The 22,403-nt window shown below is 39.3% G+C and overlaps 1 protein-coding gene across 4 annotated transcripts in view; it reads left to right on the forward strand.

Annotated features, from left to right (window-relative positions):
• LRIG1 (leucine rich repeats and immunoglobulin like domains 1) overlaps positions 1-22,403 on the forward strand; it is a 127,465-nt gene that overhangs the window by 26,341 nt on the left and 78,721 nt on the right. For all 4 annotated transcript variants that reach the window (XM_077128764.1, XM_077128763.1, XM_077128762.1 and 1 more), the window contains exon 2: positions 16,092-16,163. In XM_077128764.1, the coding sequence (XP_076984879.1) occupies positions 16,092-16,163 (72 nt within the window). The remainder of the gene's footprint in view (positions 1-16,091; positions 16,164-22,403) is intronic.

Below are 22,403 nucleotides of genomic sequence, written 5' to 3' on the forward strand. Positions count from 1 at the left end.
CATTTGCATCAATTCAGAAAAAGAAAACAGGAAAAAAATCATATGTACCATACCCTTTACCCCTCCCTTTCTTTGATCACTAGCATTTCAGTCTACTAAATTTATTTTAACATTTGTTCCCCCTATTATTTTTTATATTTAATCCATATGTTTTACTCATCTGTCCATAAGGTAGATAAAAGAAGCATCAAACACAAGGTTTTCACAATCACACAGTCACACTGCAAAAGCTATATCGTTATGCGATCATCTTCAAGAAACATGGCTACTGGAACACAGCTCTACATTTTCAGGCAGTTCCCTCCAGCCTCTCAGTTATTCTTAACTAAAAAGGTGATATCTATTTAATGTGTAAGAATAACCTCTTGACTCTGTTTGGAATCTCTCAGCCATTGACACTTTATTTTGTCTCATTTCTCTCTTTTCGGTCGAGAAGGTTCTCTCAATCCCTTGGTGCTGAGTCTCAGCTCATTCTAGAATTTCTGTCCCATGTTGCCAGGAAGGTCCACACCCCTGGGAGTCATGTCCCTCATAGAGAGGGGGAGGGTAGTGAGTTTGCCCGTTGTGTTGGCTGAGAGAGAGGCCACATCTGAGAAGGTTCTCTCAATCCCTTGGTGCTGAGTCTCAGCTCATTCTAGAATTTCTGTCCCATGTTGCCAGGAAGGTCCACACCCCTGGGAGTCATGTCCCTCATAGAGAGGGGGAGGGTAGTGAGTTTGCTCGTTGTGTTGGCTGAGAGAGAGGCCACATCTGAGCAACAAAAGAGGTTCTCTTGGGGGTGACTCTTAGGCCTAATTTTAAGTAGGCTTAGCCTATTCTTTGTGGAATTAAGTTTCATATGAACAAACCCCAAGATTGGAGGCTCAGCCTATTGCTTTGGTTGTCCCCACTGCTTGTGAGGACATCAAGAATTCTCCATTTGGGGAAGTTGAATTTTCCCCCTTTCTCACCATTTCCTCAAGGGGACTTTGCAAGTACTTTTTTATTCACTGTTCAGATCCTTCTGGGATTTATTGAGGCATCACTCTGGACAGACCTACAAAATCTCATGCCCTCCTCAAGTTTCCATATACTTATGGTGTTCAATTAAGCTGTCCACATAAGTTATATTAGGAAATGTACTAGTGAAAGTATAAATTTTATACCAAATAAACAGTTTTTGCTTTAGTCTCACACGTAAGTTAAAGTTTTAAGATATTAATTGCCATCTATTTTCAACACCCTGCATTATTGACCTTCCTTTGTTCTTCCTCATGCAAAACATTTTTAAATTTGCACATCTAATCACTATCATTATACACTCTAATATTGATGGAGTAGTTTTTTCATCTGACTTGTTACCTGGGAAAGAAAATTGTGGATATGCCTTTATTTGGAGGGAAAGGAAGACTTGATTCTTAAGTGGTATAGGAGGAAGGGGGTTGGGAGAATTGGAGCCAAACAAACGGGGCTATTTAATAGCATATGTCTTCCTTTGAGCTTCATAGGAACACTTCGGGTATTGGTTGCTGGATTAATCCCTCAGTGTGAGTAAGTTATTCTTAGAAATGCCTGGGCATGGTTCTAGGGGTTCAGTTATATTACTGCAGAATCTAAGCTTTGCTCATTTCCAGTGTGGAGAACACGCTGCCATGGGAAGGAAGAAAGCAGGCACTTTGTCTCCCACCCCCACCTCTACGTGGTCCCTCAGGTGCAGTGCCATCTGATATTGGTAGGTCTGAAATACATTGAATGCTTTATTCTCTTGCTGCGGGGATTATGACTGATGTAGACCGTGGGTCCTGTAGCCAACTGCCTGTATGGAAATGGAAGAAAAGAAATTCAAGCTGTAAATTAATCTCTGTTTTGGGGCTTTGTAGTGACAAATTATATGAATGAGTGAATTGAAAAAGTGCCTGGTTTATACCATGGTGAATACCCAGGCCTTGGATAAATATTGACACCAGCAGTGTGACAGACCTACCATTTGTCCTATGCCTCTGGAAATAAAAGATCTTTTCTGTGGCTCTCATGACCTTATAAACCACCCTGACGAGTTTGTGCAGGTGCTTTCTGCAATATCTCTTTGGGTTTGAGAGTGGGTGGTTTTCTCTTTGTGCTTGCGCAAACTTAAACCTAACCAAATCCAAACCTGCTTTAGCTGATCGATTGCTTGAGTTTGCTGCAAGTAAATGTAGGTGCCAGGACAGTTTTGCAGAGTCATGGTTGTGTGACCATGCAGACCTGATCTAGGATTGGAGCACAATTTATTTCCTTTGATGGTATTTCAGGATTAAATATGAAGGGAGGAGAAAGGAAAGCCAGCTTGGGAGTCTTCGCTGGAGTTCAGTGGAGTTTGAGTTGCATCCTATAGATGAATGCTTTATTGAATTAACTGTGCTTGTATTCCAAGTTATACTCTGTTTGATCCCCTCTAACTCAGGCGTGGACCAGAACTCACCTCGAAGGCGGCTTAATTCTTGGTATGAATTATACAGAAGCAAGCCACCTCCCTCAACTCCTGAGGTAGTGTGCTTTTTGGATGGAAGTCATCTTGGAGTCTCTGGATATAGGACAAGCTGAGCTAAGGTTTCAACAAACTTTCTGTCATCTTTAAAGAAGTGATTGTAGAACCTAGGGGTTGTGTTTTCATAAGATAACAAATGTAAGACAAAGAAGTCTTAGCTGTTCATGGCACAGTTGATCTCGTGGGTGTCTGGATTTGGTGTGACCTATGCCCTTTCCTGCTGAGATTGGAAGATGCTCATTGCATCAAATGCCTAATCTCTTTCTAGTGCACAGAAAGGATGTGGAGTAATTTGAAGTACATGTGCTTTTTAGGTTTCTCCTGCCTATAACTGACTCCTTTTGGATTGACTTTTTTTTTTAACCGATACTTATTTATTTTTAAACATTTATTATATGAAATATATACAAAAAAAGCAGTAAATTTTCAAGTACATTGAAGCCAGTAGTTGTAGAATAGATTCCAGAGTTTGGTATGGGTTACCGTTTCACAATTTCAGGTTTTTCCTTCTAGCTGCTCTAAGATATGGGAGACTAAAAAGAAATATCAATATAAGATTCAGCAGTCATACTGATTTGTTAAATCCTGTCTTCTCTGTTATAACTCCTCCTTTTCCTTTGCTCCTTCTCCCAATCTTTAGGAGTGTTTGGGCTCTGCTGATTCTAATTTTTTCATGTTGGAAAAGAGGTATCAACAATATGGGATATGGGGATGGAACTAGTTTTTGTTCTTGGAGAGGCTGGCCCCTCTGGGTTTCAGGACTTACCTGGCCTAGTCACCATCTGGAGGTTGCAGGTTTCTGGAAAGTAATCTTAGCGTGTGAGATTTTTGTAGAATCTCAGAGCCCTAGGTGTTCTTTAGGGTTAACAGGAATGATGTTGATTGGGGTTTGGCAAACCATGGCAATTAGCAATATCTAGCTGAAGCTTGCATAAGAGTAGCCTCCAAAATAGTCTCTTGACTCTATTTGAACTCTCTTAGCCACTGATACCTTATTTTGTTACGTTTCTTTTCCCCCCTTTGGTCAGAAAGGCGTTGTCAATCCCACTGTGCCAGTACTAGGCTTATATCTGGGAGTCATGTCCCACATTGCCAGGGAGACTTTCACCCCTGGATGCCATGTCCCACGTACTGGGGAGGGTAATGATTTTACTTGCAAAGTTGGGCTTAGAGCAATAGAGGCCACCTCTGAGCAACAAAAGAGGTGTTCTGGAAATCACTCTTAGGCATAACTATAGATAGGCTTAGGTTCTCCACTATAAAAATAAGCTTTATAAGAGCAATCCTCAAGATCAAGGGTTTGCCTGTTGGGAGTCCCTAATGTTTGAGACAGTGTCAGGGGTTTCCCTGGTGTTAGAGTTTCATAGCTCTGTATTTTTAAATGCAGTATGATTGACTTTTTTGGTAGGACTTTTAATCCCCTGTGTTGATGATTTACTTTAAAAATAAACTCACATCCCATAGATAACAGTATTCATTATTTCATTCAAGTATAGCTTAACAAATGGAATGTACCTGCTTAGGATCACTCCTTAAGACCCATCCTTTGGGAGTAAATGACCTGAAACTGCAGACTACCAAGAGGCAGGGAGTTGTGTGTGGGGAGAGGTGGAAGCATGAATGAGGTGTGTTTGGTGTTGTGACCCACTGGGCCTCCTTGATTGTAGGTGAACCATGTGGAAGAGGGGAGACATCTTTTTTTAGAGTTCTTGTGAATGAGAAACAAAAAAAGGTGTTCTTAATAAAAAAAAAAAAAGGTGTTCTATGGCTCAGTTCTTTACACAACCAGTGTTCTATTTGACATAGTAAAAACTTACTATGTTTAAGCATGGAGGTCACACGTATGGTCTGATATTTTGTGTTTGTAATTTCAGTAAAAGGGAATATATATTTTAATAGCAGAGAGCAGTGTGTATAAAATGATGCATGCTGAAATATTTTATGGTTGTTTAACCCTGACTTCGTATATCTTCTGGTGCTGGTTGCCATTTTGACAACCTGAACCAGAGAAATCATCACTGCCTCAGCACCTCTAAAGCAGGGAAAACAAAGTAGACACTCTTCATGTTTCATGACATCTTAGTATTGTTGAAAGAAAAACTTTGCCTTTTGGCTGTAGCTAAGCATTTCATGACACACATAAACTTTAAAAAGGCCAGTGGATAAATGAACAGAACAAGATCCTTAGTCGATAAGCTAATAATATAGTCAGTGACTTAACTGTGTTAGCCAGGAAACTGAGCACTTGAAACTGTGTGTTTTCTTTAAACTATTTAGCCGGAGATATTTGGGTGCCTCTCTATGTAATATAGCAGATCTATTTTTGAAATGGTAATGGTAAATCTAGTTTTTTAATTTGGTTGTCTTAATACGAGGGATCTGTTCCCTGTATTTGAGTGATCTTCATTTTTAAGTTTTGAGGTAGCAGGTAAAAAAAAGGGGGATAAACTAGAAGATAGTATTTGAAGGAACCTTACATTTAATCCATTTGTAATACAGAGTAGTATGGTAGATGCAAGTGAAACTGAAATTTTATATTACCTTTATGGTTTTGGATGCTTGGACTTTGCATAGGCGCAAAGAGATGCCACAGAAACATTAATGAATAGTTTATGTTTAATGGAAAAACAAAGACTATACGTGTGTTTCAATGGAAGCTGATACTGGATTCCAGAGCATACCCCTAAGAATTTCTGGCTTCACAGGAAAAATTTTCCTTACAAGCAGCTCTAGCTTAAGAAAGTAGTAAATCCCCCAATGTCATTTGTCCCTTAAATTTTTTTTTTTGTGGGTGGAGGAAGAGAAAAATGCTGATGATACTAAGACAAGCTGTTGTTTATATAGATGTATTTGTTTTAAGAAACGTGCTTTTCCCTTTTTCTCTCATTCAGGGAGAACAAATAGGCATCTTATGTGCTTCCGTGTGACCCAGAAGTGTATTTGCTAAAAATTACCCTTCTAAATACTTTCTTTATAAAACAAAATGAAAATAAAAAATTGATTATTACATATCTGTAGGTGAGTCACCATAAAATTTTATTTTATTCTTTTGGAGTACATTTCTGTAACATGATCTTGTACTAAGTACTTTCATTTATTAGATTATGTAAGAGGGAATTCTCAGAAAAGGGTTAAAAAGCCACAAAATGACTTGGTCCTCTCCTGATTCTAGGGAACTGCTAGATAAGAATGTACAGAATGTCATCTAATGACTCAAATGGAGGAAAGAGTTTTTTTGAGTGTTTAATATTTTAATCTGTGTCTGTTGCACTCAGAGGAAGTAATACATTATTGGAGGTTTCATTTCTGAAGAATCAACAGTGGCTGGTATAGAGTTTCCTTATCCTTTTATTCCAGTGAAATCCTTGGTTGTACCTTCTGCCAGAGAGACAGGCTTGGAATTTGGCCACCTTGTTCTTATGAGCAGGAGTCCTTATAACGGGACTGTGTGAAAGTAGTTATTTTCCTCTTTGATGATAGTGGGCCTTTCAGGGACCGTACGTGTTGTGGGCATGTGGTATGTGAAACTACTTAGTGTTAAAGGGAGAATCATTTCAGTGTGTGGGAGAAGGAACTTCACTGCAGCACCACTTATAGATGGTGGTTGTGCCAAAGTTTAAAATTAAATTCTGTTCTGTGACATACTCTGTCAAAGATGTGGTCATCATCAGATGTCACTAGTTTTCATCTTGGATATATATACCCAAAGTTAATGGATTGGAAAGTTGTGTCAGGCTTTTATCATTTATTTATTTATTTTTTTATTGATATATGTTCACATACCATGTAATCATCCATACTGCACAACCATTGGGTCTCAGTATCATCATACCTGTGCATTTATTTTCACAATCAACTTTATTTTTCTTTTTTTGTGAAAAATAGCTTATATACAAACCCAAGTTTCAAAATATATCACAACAGTGAGTTGTAGAACAGATTTCAGAGTTTGGTATGGGTTACCGTTCCACGGTTTTAGATTTTTACTTCTAACTGCTTTAAGATACTGAGGACTAAAAGAAATATTTTAATGATTCAGCAGTTATACTAGTATTCAACACTGTATTTTGCAGTGGCAGTTCCACAGGAAGCTGTGAAAATCGATGTTAGCAGGGGAAGGGAAGTAAAGGTGGAGGTGTTGGGGAAAGAAAAACAGTAATCTGTGACCAGACGAGCATTGGTGAACTTGATTAGCTTTATAAAGCATTAAGATACAGATGTTTTTGTCCTTTTTTTCAGATCATCCATCCCAACTTCCCATTCCTTTTACCTAACTCATATTAACTACCGTAGAAGCAAAAGTCTTGGTTTCCTGCCTCCCTGGAGCTTGGTTTTCTCTTAGGAGCTCCTCCTGAACCTTTACCTGGGAGAACTTGAGCCTTTAAGTGCCTTGCCACAGATGAGCACATAGCCTCGCTGCCCATTCGGTCCCTCCAAAGCACAATGTCGGTGAGCGCTCTGTTCTCACAGGAGTGGCAAATACCTCTGGGCATGAAGGCCACTTTGGAGAAGGGACTGATTGAGGTTGGGAGCCCCTGCGCTGAGGCACCACCCCCTTCTGTTGGGTAGAATAGCTGGCTTCCAAGATCGAAGGATGAAATTGTGTTATTGGATGGTGCATGGCCACGGTGAAGGGGTTCTTTTGTAGAGTTTGAAAAGTCCTGTTGAATTTTAGAATTCTCTTAAAGAAGATAAAAAGTGATATAGTAGAGAATGGGCGCTTGGAGTTACCAGACTTCTGACCTCTTTCTTCTTCTTCCCCATTTCAAAACCTCTCTGCAACGCTACATCTCTAATAGCAAAACTGAGTGGTAGCCAGGACCACCTTTCCCCTGTAGGGGTGACGGTGGGCAATTCTCCCTCTGGGGCACATTTACTCACATTCCCTTTGTTTGTAAAGTAACTATGAACTGAAGAGCTGCTGCAGCTGGAGTGCTTCTCCTTAATTAAATTATTTAATTATTCTTTAGGGGTTAATGATGCGGGAGCCATATTTAATGAGGGACTGGCTACTTATGGGAACTTTATTTACTTCTCCCCAGACCCAAGGCAGTTTAATTAAAAAACCATATCATACTTGATCACTTTGTATCTCTTTCGCTAAACTAAGCTTTTGTTAGGAAAAACACATCATAGAACCTCCTGTTTTAAAGGATACAGAACACAAATGCTGGCTGCCTTCAGTGGCAGTGAGAAAACATTTCAGGCTTCTTAATGATTTGGGTGAAAACTTTAAGTAGATGGATATTCTGTTCTATGGAAATCACCTTTAAGGGCTCTGCAGATTAACGTTTTAAAGGGATCTGGCACTAGGATTTTTTTTAAGTTTATGTAACCCTTGGCTTAACTGCCTAGTAGTTTGTGGGTTTGACAACATGGGCTATACTTCTTTGTCCTTGAACTGTTCTTGTGTGGCTCCTTTTCCCTTCTAAGAGGTCCTCGCTTCTTGGCCAGCTATTCCATGCCATCCATGCCTCATTTCACTTTTCTGGCCTTATTTCCTGGTATTCTCTCAAACTGTGTTTCTCTCTTCTACTATTCTTCCATAGCTGAGGTCTTGCATTTTTCTTTCTTTCTTTTTTAATTCTTAAATATGTCTTAATACTGTTCTCTATTTCTGTATATCACAGCCCCAAGGTTTTGCTGTGTAGGGTCTCTCAGAGGATGTAAAGAACACAAAGGCTACATTTTCCACCCCCTCTTATTTATGTGTTTGTGTGTAATATAAATCAGTATATATTGATATACACATCAATATGTAGTGCAGTATGTCACTGAAGAGAACACATTGATTAAAGAAATACAAAAATTTGGCATCATTTTCAAGCTTAAGTAGTAAAAATATAAACTATAAAAGAAGCAACATACCCAAAATGTATCATGTAAAACAACAAACATATTTAAAAATGTTAATTTTCATCTAAATTCTCTGGTCTTGCCATATCACATTAGACCCATTTTACAGTGGCAAAACCCTAAGGTACTTCCGTGAAGAGACTGTGTTTACCTGCTCTTGGGTTTTCTACAGACAAACAGCAGAGCCCAAACCAAAGGCCTGTTCCAGTGAATCCTCCCAGGTCTTCTCACCAGGGGTGGAGACATCAGGTTACACATGGAGGTCTTGCATGTTTTGATTAACACTTCTTATCACAAATGATGTTCCCTGATCAGAACACAATCTGGACTGAAAGCTACCTGTATCATTGGTGTCAAACTCAAATGCCTACTGGGGCCAGGCCAGTCCTGCAGATAAATGGTCCTGCAGGAGACAGTAGGGCCAGTGGGGTCTTTGGTCAACCATAGTGCTAGCTAAACAAATGATGGCTGCTCTCACCAATACTGGCTCAGTGATGTTTTTCAAAAGATGCCGAAATCTTTAGGGTGTGTGTGTGTGTGTGCGCACGTGCGTGTGTGTGTGTGCGGGCAGAAGCAACAAAACCAGCAAACAAAAAAAAGCCCTGCAGCCCAGTTTTGACCCTAGAGCACTCCCAGTTTACTTCCATTGAATGCTCACCATATAACAGCCTTTGGCCATAATTATTTGGTCAAGAATCTTATCTTACCAGAAAGGTTTAGTCATGGCTTAGGTCTTATTCTAATTTGTTTCTCCCACAGAATGTATCACAGTGCTATATACATTGTAGACAAACATTCAATAAAAATTTGGCTATTTGTTGGTGTTAAACCCAGAGCCACAAAGGAAAAAGATCTAAACCTGTACTCAAATTAACCACAGACCTGCAGGAGATGTGTGAAATAGACGTAGAGAAGCACATGCAAGTCCTTACGGGATCACAGGTGGGCATGACTGAGTTCTCACAGGTAGTAGAATTTTCTTAGGTCTTAGAATGCAGAGCCCCACGCTGATTTCTGTAGCTGATTTTTGTATAGCTGGTTTTAAGGAGTAAAAAAACAGGCAGTATCTTTGGGGTCCTTAGGTATCTTGTGTTATTATCTGTGCTTTTGAGTTAATTATTGGTCTCCTTTATTTGCGTTTAATATTGTCTATGCAATATTTCAAAAATTGAAATAACTGACTCATTATTGACTTTCTTAACTGTAATGGAGCAAAGGTTTACCAAATGAGCTGTATATACTGTGATGAGACCCAGGTGATTTTGCATTTGGTTATTTACGGAATGTGTTTCTTGGCACAAACCTCAGTTTAGGAAAAGATGGCTCCTTAGCTTATTTAAGAAAGATGGCAGCAAGTGCAGAACCTTTTGCTAATAGGAATTCTTGGGTGAGGATCTTGGAAGAATGCATTTTTATTATTTGGAATATAAGTCTTTAATGAACATGATCAGACTGCTCATTTGTGTAAGGGGAAAGCATTGCAATAGAGAAAAGATAAGGGAGTTTGATATTCTAGGATTAAAAAAATCTGTTATTCTCATAAAACCTTACACATGGATCTGGGGGACATAATATGATGATTTTATTGCAACTTGATGTGTACTAAATGTAATTCCTCAGAAAGTAAAAATGCAGCAGAAACTGCCTTTAAAGCTTAGGGATTAAATAACCATAGCAATTTGTATGTTTTTCCTCACTCACACCTCTTGAAATCTTGAAAGGACCAGTCACTTTTTTCCAGTTAATTTTAAGCAAGTGATTTCCTTTTTAATGTGTGACAAACACTATAATTTCTGAGGCTGAGAAAGAGATGTACAGCAGGGGCCCACAGTTGCCCGAGAAACATGAGGTTCCCAGGCTAGTCCTGGGTACCCCAGTGGGACTCAGAAGTTGTGTCAATTGCCTCACACTGTTCTTTCTGACTGTATCATTCAGTTTAGGGAACATCTGAAACCTTAAAATATGTAAAATACTTTGATCAGAAGTCCAGACAGGGCTGACTAATGGGAAATAGGCTAGCCTCGAAACCAAACTGAATGTGAAAACTTCTTTCTCTAGTGAATGCTTGTTACAGATTTAGGACCAATTCCTTCCACTTTGAATTATTATTCATGTTGATGTTTAAAAATAGAGCCATGCATTGCACACTGTTCACAGAGCCAAAGAGAGGTTTAGCTTGTATAGTCAGTGGCCTATGAGCAATGCTTGCTTTTGGGGATGAAGTGCAATAATTATGTTGTCTAATGATGTTGGGGTTATTTCCTCACCACAGCTTAGTCAAAAGTAAATGGAACTTTTTATCCCTCAGCTTTCAAGGAGTCAATGAATTATTGTTTTCCCATTTAAATGACATTTGCCAAGTTTTTAATATATGGTTCTGGTTGTAATCCAGAAAGATTATGTAAATAAGATGGTCAGATTATGTAAATACTGATTAGGCCTATAGACTGTCTTCCTGTTGAATTGGGATGGTTAAGAATTTTGTGGGTTTAAAGGCCTTGGGGTGTTGTTGTCAGGGTCCAACCCGCATTCTCTCTCTCTTTTTTTTTTTTAACATAGCTTGTGAATTATTGAGGAACTCAGGTTTAGTTTTTAAAGATCCAACTTTCTTCTGTAGTTGCCATTTGAAAATATTTGTTGATTACTTCATGATATAGAAGACACCACAGTCCAATAAAAATTTCTACAATGATGGCAAGGCCACTAGCCATGTGCAGCTTTTGAGCATTTGCATTGTAAATAATGTGACTGGTGAAGGGAATTCCTAAAGTTATATCATTTCAATGAATTGAAATGAAAATGTATACAGCCTCCTGGCTAGTGGCTACCATATTGGGAAGCTCAGGTTTAGGTAGTGGTGGAGATTTCTCAATACTTTAAGACAAAGCTCTTCTATTTCTGTGGGGTCAGAGTAGGGAGTCTTATTAGGAAAAATGCTCAGTGCTGCTGTCGTGCACTGTTAAACAGTTCGCTTTTCAGACATGCCTGGGTAGAACTTGAGCTGTTCTGTATAGAGGTGCCTGTTGTGTGTTCAGCAAACTGCGGGCCGCACGGTTATCTTTCAGCAGATTAACTGAAAGACTATCTATGGCAGGGCTCAATTGTTCGAAGATCGGTACCCTTTGTGCAAGAATAGGGGAAATTTGTGTTATGACAATGGCTGACAAAATGTTTAATGAAAGCTGCAATTGGCAGTAACTAAATTCCCTGAGGTTTCTTTCCTCTCCTCTTTGCTATTGAAAGGTGCAGAAATGCTTTTGACAGCATCTGCGCTGCTGACAGATAAATTGTTTTGACAGGAGAATCTGAAACCTTCAACTGAAGAGAAATTCAGATGTTGGGCCTGGTAAGGGGTGTTCATGTTTGTAGAAGTGAGATGCTTTAGATTTGTGTGCACATCAATTGCCACCTAAAAGAAAGGCCTCATTAAGTCCTTTTCACTGATTAACCCTTTGTTCTTGGGATCTGAGATGAGAAATCTGGTCAAGTATTTCTATGTGGAGAAATGAGTGTGGTCCATAAGTATCGCAGTCAAAGTGCTAAAAAAAAAATTCGTTAAAAAATTATGCTGGAAAGTCCCCTTGGGGGAATAGGGAGAAAGGGGAAAAATTCAACTTTTCCGTGTAGAGAATTTCTGATATTCTCATAAGCAGTGGGGACAACTGAAGCAATAGGCTGAGCCCTCAGTCTTTGGGTATGTTCATATGAAACTTATCCCCACAAAGGATAGGCTAAGCCTACTTAAAATTAGGCCTACGAATCACCCCCAGAGAACCTCTTTTGTTGCTCAGATGTAGCCTCTCTCTCTCAGCCAACAGAACAAGCACACTCACTGCCCTCCCCCTCTCTACGTGGGACATGACTCCCAGAGGTGTAAACCTCTTTGGCAACATGGGACAGAAATCCTAGAACGAGCTGGGACTCAGCATCAAGGGATTGAGAAAACCTTCTTAACCAAAAGGGGGAAGACAGAAATGAGAAAAGTGTCAATGGCTGAGAGATTCCAAACAGAGTCGAGAGGTTATCCTGGAGGTTATTCTTACACATTATATAAATATCACTGTTTTAGTTAAGGTATAATGGAGAGCTGGAGGAAAGTGCCTGAAAATGTAGAGCTGTGTTCCAATAGCCATGTTTCTTGAAGATGATTGTATAATGATATAGCTTTCGTAGTGTGATTGTGAGAACCTTGTGTCTGATGGTTCTTTTATCTATGGAAAGATGAGTAAAACATATGGATTAAAAATAAATAAATAATAGGGGGAATAAATTAAAATAAATTTAGCAGATGGAAATGCTAGTGATCAATGAAAGGGAGGGGTTAGGGATATGGTATGTCTGAATTTTTTTCTTTTTTCTTTTTCTTTTTCTGAATTGATGCAAATGTTCTAAGAAATGATCATGATGAATGCACAACTATGTGATGATATTGTGAGTTACTCATTATATCGAGAATGGAATGATCGTATGGTAAGAATGTTCATGCTTGTATGTTGTTATGTTTAAAAAATAAATAAATGAACTAATTAAAAAAATTATGCTGGGAGTTTGCCTGAAATGAGCAAACAAGAAAGTATTTCTGATTAATTGGATTTTATTTCCGATTAATCAGGGAGAATATAATAGATATTGTTTCTTTTCCTGATAAGGCAACTGAGGCTGAGCAGCTTGTCCCAGGCCACAGGACTAGTGTTTTCTAAGACTTTAAAGTTAATGCAGCTTTGTCCAGAAGTAGAAACTCTTCCAAGAGACCTGAGCTTCATTCATCCTCTGTCTTCTCTGGGTTGCTAACAAGTGATCTTAGGGGAGGGAATAATTCCTTACAGTCTGTCAGCTGGCACTCATTTGTTGATAATGACTTTCTGGTTCATTAAAAATAAAAAAATCCTGCTATATTCAGGCTGATCCAGTGAGGGCTTAGATTTCTATATAAAAGTATCTTCATCTTAGTTACTTATTAGAATCTTGGTATTAAATCCTGATACTGTTGGGCTTCTTGGTTGTGCTAATTTATGGTTGGTCTTTTTTCAACTAGACTTATCTAAAAAGCAGAATTTATATGCATTAAAAGAAAGTATTTCAGGCGGTGTGATGATGGTTCAGTGGCAGAATTCTTGCCCACCGTGCAGGAGAACTGCGTTTGATTCACAGAGCCTGCCCGTGCCAAAATAAATAAATAAATAAAAAGTTGCCTGTTCCTTAAGGGTAAGGCAATCAAAGGGCATTGTGCTTTACAATGGTTTTGTTCTAATACTGGATTGCTGAAGAGTATGGACGCTTGTGGAGATGGGGAGTGAGGGACGACGTGATCTCACTCCAGATAGTTCTGAAAACTGGACTCCATTGAGTTCAGCTCCAACCCTGACCACACGGGTAGGCCAGAAACAAGTCACTGACTTTGAACCTTTGTAGCTTCAAAAGTCAGTGTTCTAGATGAGGTTGAACACTGGCAGTCTTCGTGCCAAATGTGGCCTGCAGATATGTTTTGTTTGGCTCATTTAGCGTTACTTTTTTTTTTGAGGATTGAAAATAGTGCACATAAGAATCTCGATTTTGAGCTTCTCTTGAAAAATGAGATTGCTCTACACTGGCCCTTGGTTCTGAAAACAGGAGCAAATGCTCAGTGATGTGGACAGGCACTGTGGTGTTGGCCTGACTTCACGCCTGCGGGGTCACCTTTTATACGATCTGTTGGATCCTCTAGGCTCTTGCCTTCGTGGATTCTCAGAGTCTCCAACTCCCATCGCCTATGACAATATAAAAGTTAGTCATTGTAAACTCACATGGAAACAATATTTCTACCCCCCCCCCTTTAAAAAATAACGTGCTAAGTCAGAGGAAGAAAATCTTAGTGTGTCCAGTTTTGTTTTGTTTTTTTTTATGCACAGAAAAATGCCTTCAACCTGTGGTTTTTCTTTCCAGAGTCAAACCTGTTGATCTCAAAAGATTTGTTATAACTCAGGTTTCCCCCAAGCACAGACAAGTTGTGGTTTAAAAAATTACTACTTCCAGTCTTTATAGTAATATAATCTCTGGACAAATTGCTTTTAATTCAGGCTATGCCACAAACACAGATGTACCATTAATTTCAAGTGTAGTTTGGTGTCTATTTAGATGAATGTCTGAGTTTATGGTGAAATGGCTATCAACTCTAGGTTATTATTGATTTAAATGTATCTGGAGTAAGTTGAAAAGACAACTTGCCACTTAAGTGTCACCATGCCTTTTAAACTCGTGATCACTAGTACTATTAATGGGCAGTAATGTACAATGGAAATAATAGCTGAGATGAAAAAATGCCAGTCTCTTGGTGTATAGAGGGCTGGGTGTGCTTTGTTGGCAGGGAGCAAGGTGTGGTACAAAACAAGTTAGGGCCCATTTGGATCAATTCTTTGTAGATTCTGTCCCTGAAAGATTAAGCTGGTTTGGGTTAGAGGTGTGATCAGAGAAGCTCAGCAGTCTGGGCATTGTCCACCTGGCTCGGTGTGTGCCTTTAAGTGTCTAGCTTGGCGACAAAGGGAAAATAAATGTAATTCTGAATAAATGAGACAGACACAATCATCTTGAGAAAGCACTCTGACTGGAGGCTTTTTCTGCCCTTGGGTGGTTAACACCAGCGTGACTGGCTCACTCTTCAGTGTGATTATCGCTCCCAATATTTATTCACCGATGGTAGGAGTTCCATGTTCATAAATAGCCTAATGATTCAGGATCTTACAGGGTTCACTTTCTAAAGATTCACTTGAATTTTGCGTATCTTGAGCAATTTTTAGCTTTAGGTTCTTGTTTAGATCAGAGCTTTTCAACCTCTGTCACTTTGATATTTAGCACTGGATAATTGTTGTGGGGTTGTGCTGTGCATGGTAGGATATTTAGCAGCATCCCTGGCCTCTGTCCACCAGATGCCATTAGCACCTCCTGCATGCCCCCTCCTTCCCCCCAGTTGTGACAACCAGAAATGTCTCCCGACATGTCCCACTGTTCTGTGGGGGTCAAGATCATCCTTTGGTAAAAACTAACGATTTAGACAGGGAAGAGTGGCTTTTCCCCCCCATCCCGTCTCTCTTTCCTTTACCACTGCTTAATGCTGTAGTAAAACTTTTTTTTTCATCTTCACAATTGAGTTTTTCTTTTCTTTTTTTGTGTGTGAAAAATAACACCTGTACAAAAACAGCAATAAGCTTCAAAGCACACTGCAACAATTAGTTTTAGAGCAGATTTCAGAATTTGGTATGTGTTACATTTCCACAGTTTTAGGTTTTTACTACTATTGCTCTGAGACACCGGTGAACAGAATCAGATTGGGATTGAGGTAAGACATTGTCTGTAAAATATTGAATTTAAAAGATGCCTTTAGGAATAGCTTCAGACTTGATAATGGTGCAAATTTTTGGACCAGGACACTATAATGTATATAGAAGACTGGCTCATCTTAGAATTTCTTTAAAGTTGTTAAGTAGTGCAATGGTGTTGATTGAAAAATCCATTTGGGTTTAGCCAACCTTACAGTGATTTGAGATTTTCACAGTGTTGCTTTCAGTGACTTGTTTTTTGATGGAAGTGGGGGGAGAACATATCTGTAAATTTCTATGTCAGTAATATTAATTAAAATTACACACCATACAGGGTCAATTATGAAGAAAAGCACTTGCTTTGTTTGGGGGTGGGGGGAGAGGATTCATTTGAATTAATTGTTTTTTGTTTTTGTTTTTTTCTCTCCCTTTACCAGAAACCTGAGTTACAACAAACTTTCTGAGATTGACCCTACTGATTTTGAGGACTTACCAAATCTACAGGAAGTGTGAGTGCATCTCCTAAACCTATGGGGTGGGCGTGGGGGATGGAAGATGATGGAGACCCCTAGGAAAGTCCTCTCATACTGTAGCAGGGCTCACTCCTCTCCACCAGCAATCTAAACTTGTTACAAGGAACATATGCATAGGTACTGTCAGTGACAAATCCTAGTACTTAATTCTCTGTCCTCTTCCTAGGCAGTCATTTAAGAGCTGGTATCATCAACTTGTTATAGAGTTGCTTAAAATTACGGATACGTGGTGGGTGTATGGGAGAGTCTCCTCCTTTGTGGGAAGATTTGTGGGATTAATTAGATTACCACACCTGGCTGGTACTTTTCCCCAGGTCCCAGGGAGGTAGAGCAGCCTGCTCAGCAATGGCATATGATACCTGTCCTCCCTTCTGTTTCCCAGAGCAGGGAGGCACAATAGAGGCTTACCTTTTACCCTCCCACCTCCAAACAGAGCTAGGCTTACTGCCTTTGGAAGCTTAGGCTTGCTACCTCTTGCAATGTTCTTACCTTAAAATTTTTTTTACATTAAAAAAAATCTTCATAAAGAATTCTGCTTTTGACATTGATGTTATGCTTAGCAAGAGTTTTAGCTTCATAGAGACTTTCCCCTACCCACTGTAGAGAATTTGGGAACCATAGAAATATATGAAGACCAATTAAAATCACTGGTCATAACCATTGTAAATACCTAGGGAAAAATATATACCTGTACATGCATAATTTAATAGTTTTATTGATATACCATGCAACCTATCCGAAATATGCAATCAGTGGCTCTCAGTATAGTCATACATTTGTGCATTCATCACTACTGTCAGTTTGAGAACATTTTCATTACTCCAGAAAGTAAACTTCCATACCCTTTATACCCCCTTATTATTGACACTTTGCCACTGATATGGTATCTTTGCTCTAACTGATGAAAGAATATTACAATATTATTGTTAACTATAGTCCATAGATTGCATTAGTTATGTATTTTTCCCATATACCACCCTATTATTAATACCTACTAATGGGGATGTACATTTGTTCTAGTTCATGGAAGAATATTCATATTTGTGCTATTTTTTTTCTTTTTTTATGTATTCGCATACCAGGAAAACCATCTGAAGTATGCAATCATTGGCTCACATATACTCTAGAGTTTAATCCCATGAGTTGCTCATTATAATTAGTTCATATTAGTAAGATCATACAATGTTTATCCTTTTTTGTCTGGCTTATCTCATTCAACAGAATGTCCTTAAGGTTCATCCATGTTGTTGCATGCACAAGGACATCATTCCTTCATACAGCTAAATAACATTCCTTGGTATATATGTCCATTCATTGGTTGATGGACACTTGGGTTGTTTCCAGCTTTTGGCAATTGTGAATAATGCTGCTGGGAATAATGCCACAAATGTCTGTTTGCTTCGCATCCCTGCTTTCAGTTCTTCTGAGTATATACTTAGTAGTGGGATTGCCAGCTCATATGGCAATTCTATGCTTAGCTTCCTGAGGAACGACCAAATTGTCTTCCACAGTGGCTACACCATTCCATATTCCCACCAGCAGTGAACAGTGTCACTATTTCTCCATGTCCTCTCCAATACTTGCAGTTTTCTTTTTTCTTTCTTTCTTCTTTTTTTTAATAGGCCATACTAGTAGGTGTGAAATGCTGTCTTATTGTGTTTGGATTTGTAGTTCCATAGTAGCAGGTTGAGCATCTTTTCATGTGCCTTTAGCTATTTGTATTTCCTCTTTGGAAAAGTATCTGTTCACGTCTAGCCATTTTTAAATTGGGTTGTTTGTCTTTTTATTGTTGAGTTGTAGGGTTTCTGGATATTAATCCCCCTTTATTGTATATGTGGTTTCCAAATATTTGCAAATATTTTCTCCCATTGAATAGGCTGCCTTTTTACTCTCTTGACAAAATCCTTTGAAGCACAAAAGTATTTAATTTTGAGGCAGTCCCATTTATCTTCTTCTTTTGTTGCTTGTGTTTTGGGTGTACAACCATAATTTTAGGATCAGACTGTTTGTTTTATGGCTGCCTTTCCTGCTTATCCTTTTTTGAACACTATATCATGCCAATTAAAAGTTTTTGAAACCCTGTTCTAATTTTTATACGAAACTATTACACATGGGTATTGTATAATTTATTTACCCAGTACCTCTATTGTTTGATATTTTTATTAGAAATTATTAGATTAGCTCTGAAACTGCTTTGTTATTTTAAGTCCCTGTTTGTTATTCTTTGAGTCCACTGTTGATGATTTATCAGAAAAAATTTTCTTCAGCTGATGTAAATTGTAAAATACTTGTATTCCCCATCTCCACATTATTGATTTGGCTTTTATTTACTTGTCTATTTTTAAAAAGGTTTAAACTTCCAAAGTTAAAAAAAAAATCAGAGTTGGAAGTGGCCTTGGAAATACTTTGTCTTGGGCCCTCATTTTTCCAAAGGGTCAGCAGGCCAGTGCAGGGGGAAGGGGCCTGATGTGGGTCACCAGAGGTGACAAGTTTGGCTGAGGAAGGAGTTGGTTGGGTTCCTCATGCAGTGCTTTCTCCTGCCCCAGGCTGTCCTTAGAACTGTGCTTAGAATATTCAACTTCTTTATGGTAAGGCTCAAAGCTTAGTGGTTTCTTTTAGAATTGGACAAAACTGAACTCGAGGTATTTGTCCTGGCATCATTCACGCTTTTATTTAATATATATTTGTTGAGTGCCTACCATGTGCCAGGCTCTGTTGTAGGTGTTGGGGTGGGGCTACCCCAGGGCTGGGACTAGGGGGAGGCAAGTGAGGCCCTCACCTCAGGCGCACAATTTAAGTGGGTCCTGAAATCTCAGCAGTCGAGGTAAAGGATACTTTAAAGCAATATTAAATAAAGTCAATATGGATGTTTTTTTTTTAAAAAAAAACAACAACTAAGATGAGCATAATATTAAAAGACAGGATCATTCTAATTGAATTTTCTTTTTGCCTCAGGCTCCACAATGGCTTGTCATGACATTGTTGCTGATCCTGTCTTTATTTAAGTTTTTCATATTTATTCATCACATTTTGCATTAATTTTGATTTAAAGCAATATTGTTAATATAGTCCTTATCTTGATTACAGAATATTTTGGCAGCCCCCTAAATTTTGCACCCCTCATCCAATTCTGGTCCTGGAGACAAAATTCTCCTCTCACAGAATTCACATTAAATGAGGGAAGACATAGTCAAAACAAGGACTGGTGACAAGAATTATAGGGGAACTAGAACAGGGTAGTGAGAGAATTTTTTCTTTATTTTATTTTTTAAATGATAACTGAACCAGGGTCATCAAGAAGGTAAAGATTGAGCAGGTGAGAATGAAGTGGACAATGAGGTCCCCAGGATGGATGCAGGAGGGGGATGGGGTTTGTGTGCCAGGGCCCTGATTCTTTGGGGCCCAGTAGGGCATGGTAGGTTCTATTTTCTGTCTTCATAGAACCCCCCTGTCTTGGAGATGTAGTAGGTGCTCAGGTGAACATTTTCTGTGTTTTCTCTGGCTTCTTTGTCCCATTTGCTCTTTCCCTACACAGGCTTTCAGCTTCCATTTGGTTTGTCTCCATTGACCTCCCAGCCTTTAATCTCTTTTATTGGTGGCTTTTTGAAGTTTGCACCCCACCCTCATCTAGAACTGAAAGCTGCTGCTATCTCTCTGTCCTTGGGGATGTTGGTTATGAGTCTTAATTTTTTTTTCTCATATAACAACAGTCACAGTAATCATAGCAGCACTACACTCACCTGTTTGCAGATAAAACCTCATTTAGTCCTATTACCAACTCCATGATAAAAACAAATGCCAGTCTCACCTTTACAAAGGAGGAAACTGAAGCTGGGAGAGGTTAAATAAACTTACCTGGTGTCACATAGTTAGTAAAGGTAGACCTAAGAGTTGAACTCAGGTTTGTGTGATTCTAAAACCTGTGCATTTTCTAAAACCCTGTAGATTTAACCCCGAGGCTACACTACCTTAAATTCCTATGTTCCTCATCTTAACCCCCAGCGTTCAACTGAAGATTAAAAAAAGAGAGAAATACCAGTTTATCTCCCTGTGCTTAACTATTTCTATACCATGCTTCTCATTCTAGATACAGAGTACTGTGCTTTATTCCTTTAGACCCCCTTGCAAACCCACACCGTCTTTCAAGTCTAGCCTCCTCTCTCTCCTCATAACTGTGCTTTCCTGCCTCCTATGGGCTTCTGTTGCATTTATAAGCAGAACCATGCACCTAGCCCCATACTGTACTCTTTCTGTTTGTGAATTCTCATTTTCTTCCTGCACCCATGAAGATTTATAATACGCTAAGCACTGTACTCATAATTGTTCAGACAGTGAAGGAACTGAGGCATGGGCCCTTGGCTGAATTTGCACAGCTAGCAAACGGTAGACTGTGTCTCAACCCCCCAACCTAATTCATGGTCGCATACTATGGGGAGCATGAGACCATGCTATGGGGGAACAGTTGTAAAAGGCAGAGATCATGTTTTACAGATGCAATATGGTATAGGGGGAGAAAGGTACATTTTGGTAACAGACAGACTGGATCTGAGTTCTAGTCCTGCCCCTTAACTCTGGACAAGTTCTTTAGGCCCTTAGGATATGAACACACATAATTGACATTATTATAATTGGACGTGGTATATATCATTGCTGAGGGCCTTGTGCATGGGAAGGGATCACTAAATGTTATTTCCCTTCTCCTGTGCTATTTTCGGTACTGCATAGCTTTATAAGTTGGGTTCCTTGTTGAGAAACCAATTCTTGGTGGATAATAGGTTGAAACTCTTACCATGGTGACTGCTTCTAGTCCTTGGTCTCATACTAGGGATGAGGAGATGAAACACATTCTCTGAGCCCTAGAGTAATGGGATTTCTCACTGATAAAGATCTGGGTCTTTCCCTTGGAGAATTCTAATAACTCACAGAGGCAGAAGGAAGCTGCCAGGAGTGAGGGGTGGGGAGATGGAGAAGGATGTGAGTTGGAAAAAAAATCCCGGTTAACACTCAATTGCTTCTAAATTAACTGGACCTCGAGTATTTCCCATGAGTTGTCAGTTCTCTTAAATCCTGCAGAGCCATCAGAGTTTGGAAACCTCAGCAAGAGAGGAACCACAGGCTGGCAAAGCAGCCGAGTAGTGGTTTAGCAGTGGTTTTATTTTGGAGGCCCTGAACCACATAACATCATGGGCTGGTTGGAGAAAGAAAGCGAGCCCTTTGGAGGCCTCATGAGGACATGAGGATACTTGTACAGCTGCTTCCTCATCACGTGGTTTTCGCTCCCCACAGCTCTGAGGAAAGCCCACCAGGGAGCCGCCAGTGGGGGTCTTGGACAGATGGAAAGCCTTTTCCATTAATAAGAGGAGCTATTTATATATTTCTCTGTACAAAAATGCACTCGGATCAGGTTCCTGCTGCCTGGCCTGCAAGTGCTTGATGTGGGTGCTGTATGCTTTCCAGGGGCATTGACCTAAAATGTTCCTGAAGGCAGGAAGATTTAGTGTGCCTACCATTGGGTATTTATGGATCACTCTCTTATGTCCCAGGCTTATGCTTCCTTTGGCGTGTGTGCAAGTGCATGTGCATAAGCGTATGCATGTGTGTATGTGTGTACCTGTGTGTGCATGGTGTGATGGTGGGTTTGAAGGGAAGTGTGGAATGATGAAGCAGAGCTTTTTTTTCTTTTTTTTTTAACCATCACTTTTTAAGCATTTACTATAAATCTGGCCATATCCTAAGCTCTGTTTTAATTATTTCAGCCAATCCTGCTGAAACCCTATGAAGTTGATACATATATTACTGTGTAATTTTTTTGACTACTCAGGGGAAGAATTGGGGTTGAATAAACTCAAGTCTGTCTGATTTTAAAACCTGAGTTGTAAATATCCCCTTCTAATAATCCGTGTACTACTGCTCTGTAATTGTGCCTAAGTTTTTTCTTTTAAGGTGGAGATGATAATTTTGTACCTTCCTTAGAGGTTTGGCCTTTGAGATACTTATTACTGCATGTAAAATGTTTAGCATGGAGCCTGGCACAAAGTAAGTGTTAAAAGACATTATGATTGACAACCCAATGGTGGATTGGTTTAAATAATTTATGATTTATTCATACCAGAGGACTATTCTGTAGCTGGTTAAAAGAATTATGGAGAGTCCTAAGATATATCATTAAGGGGGAAACTAGTATAGAACTGTCTGCATGATATGTAGCCACCTTTG

The sequence above is a fragment of the Tamandua tetradactyla genome, chromosome 15 (genome assembly GCF_023851605.1).
Source record: "Tamandua tetradactyla isolate mTamTet1 chromosome 15, mTamTet1.pri, whole genome shotgun sequence".
NCBI classification, from domain to species: Eukaryota; Metazoa; Chordata; class Mammalia; order Pilosa; family Myrmecophagidae; genus Tamandua; species Tamandua tetradactyla.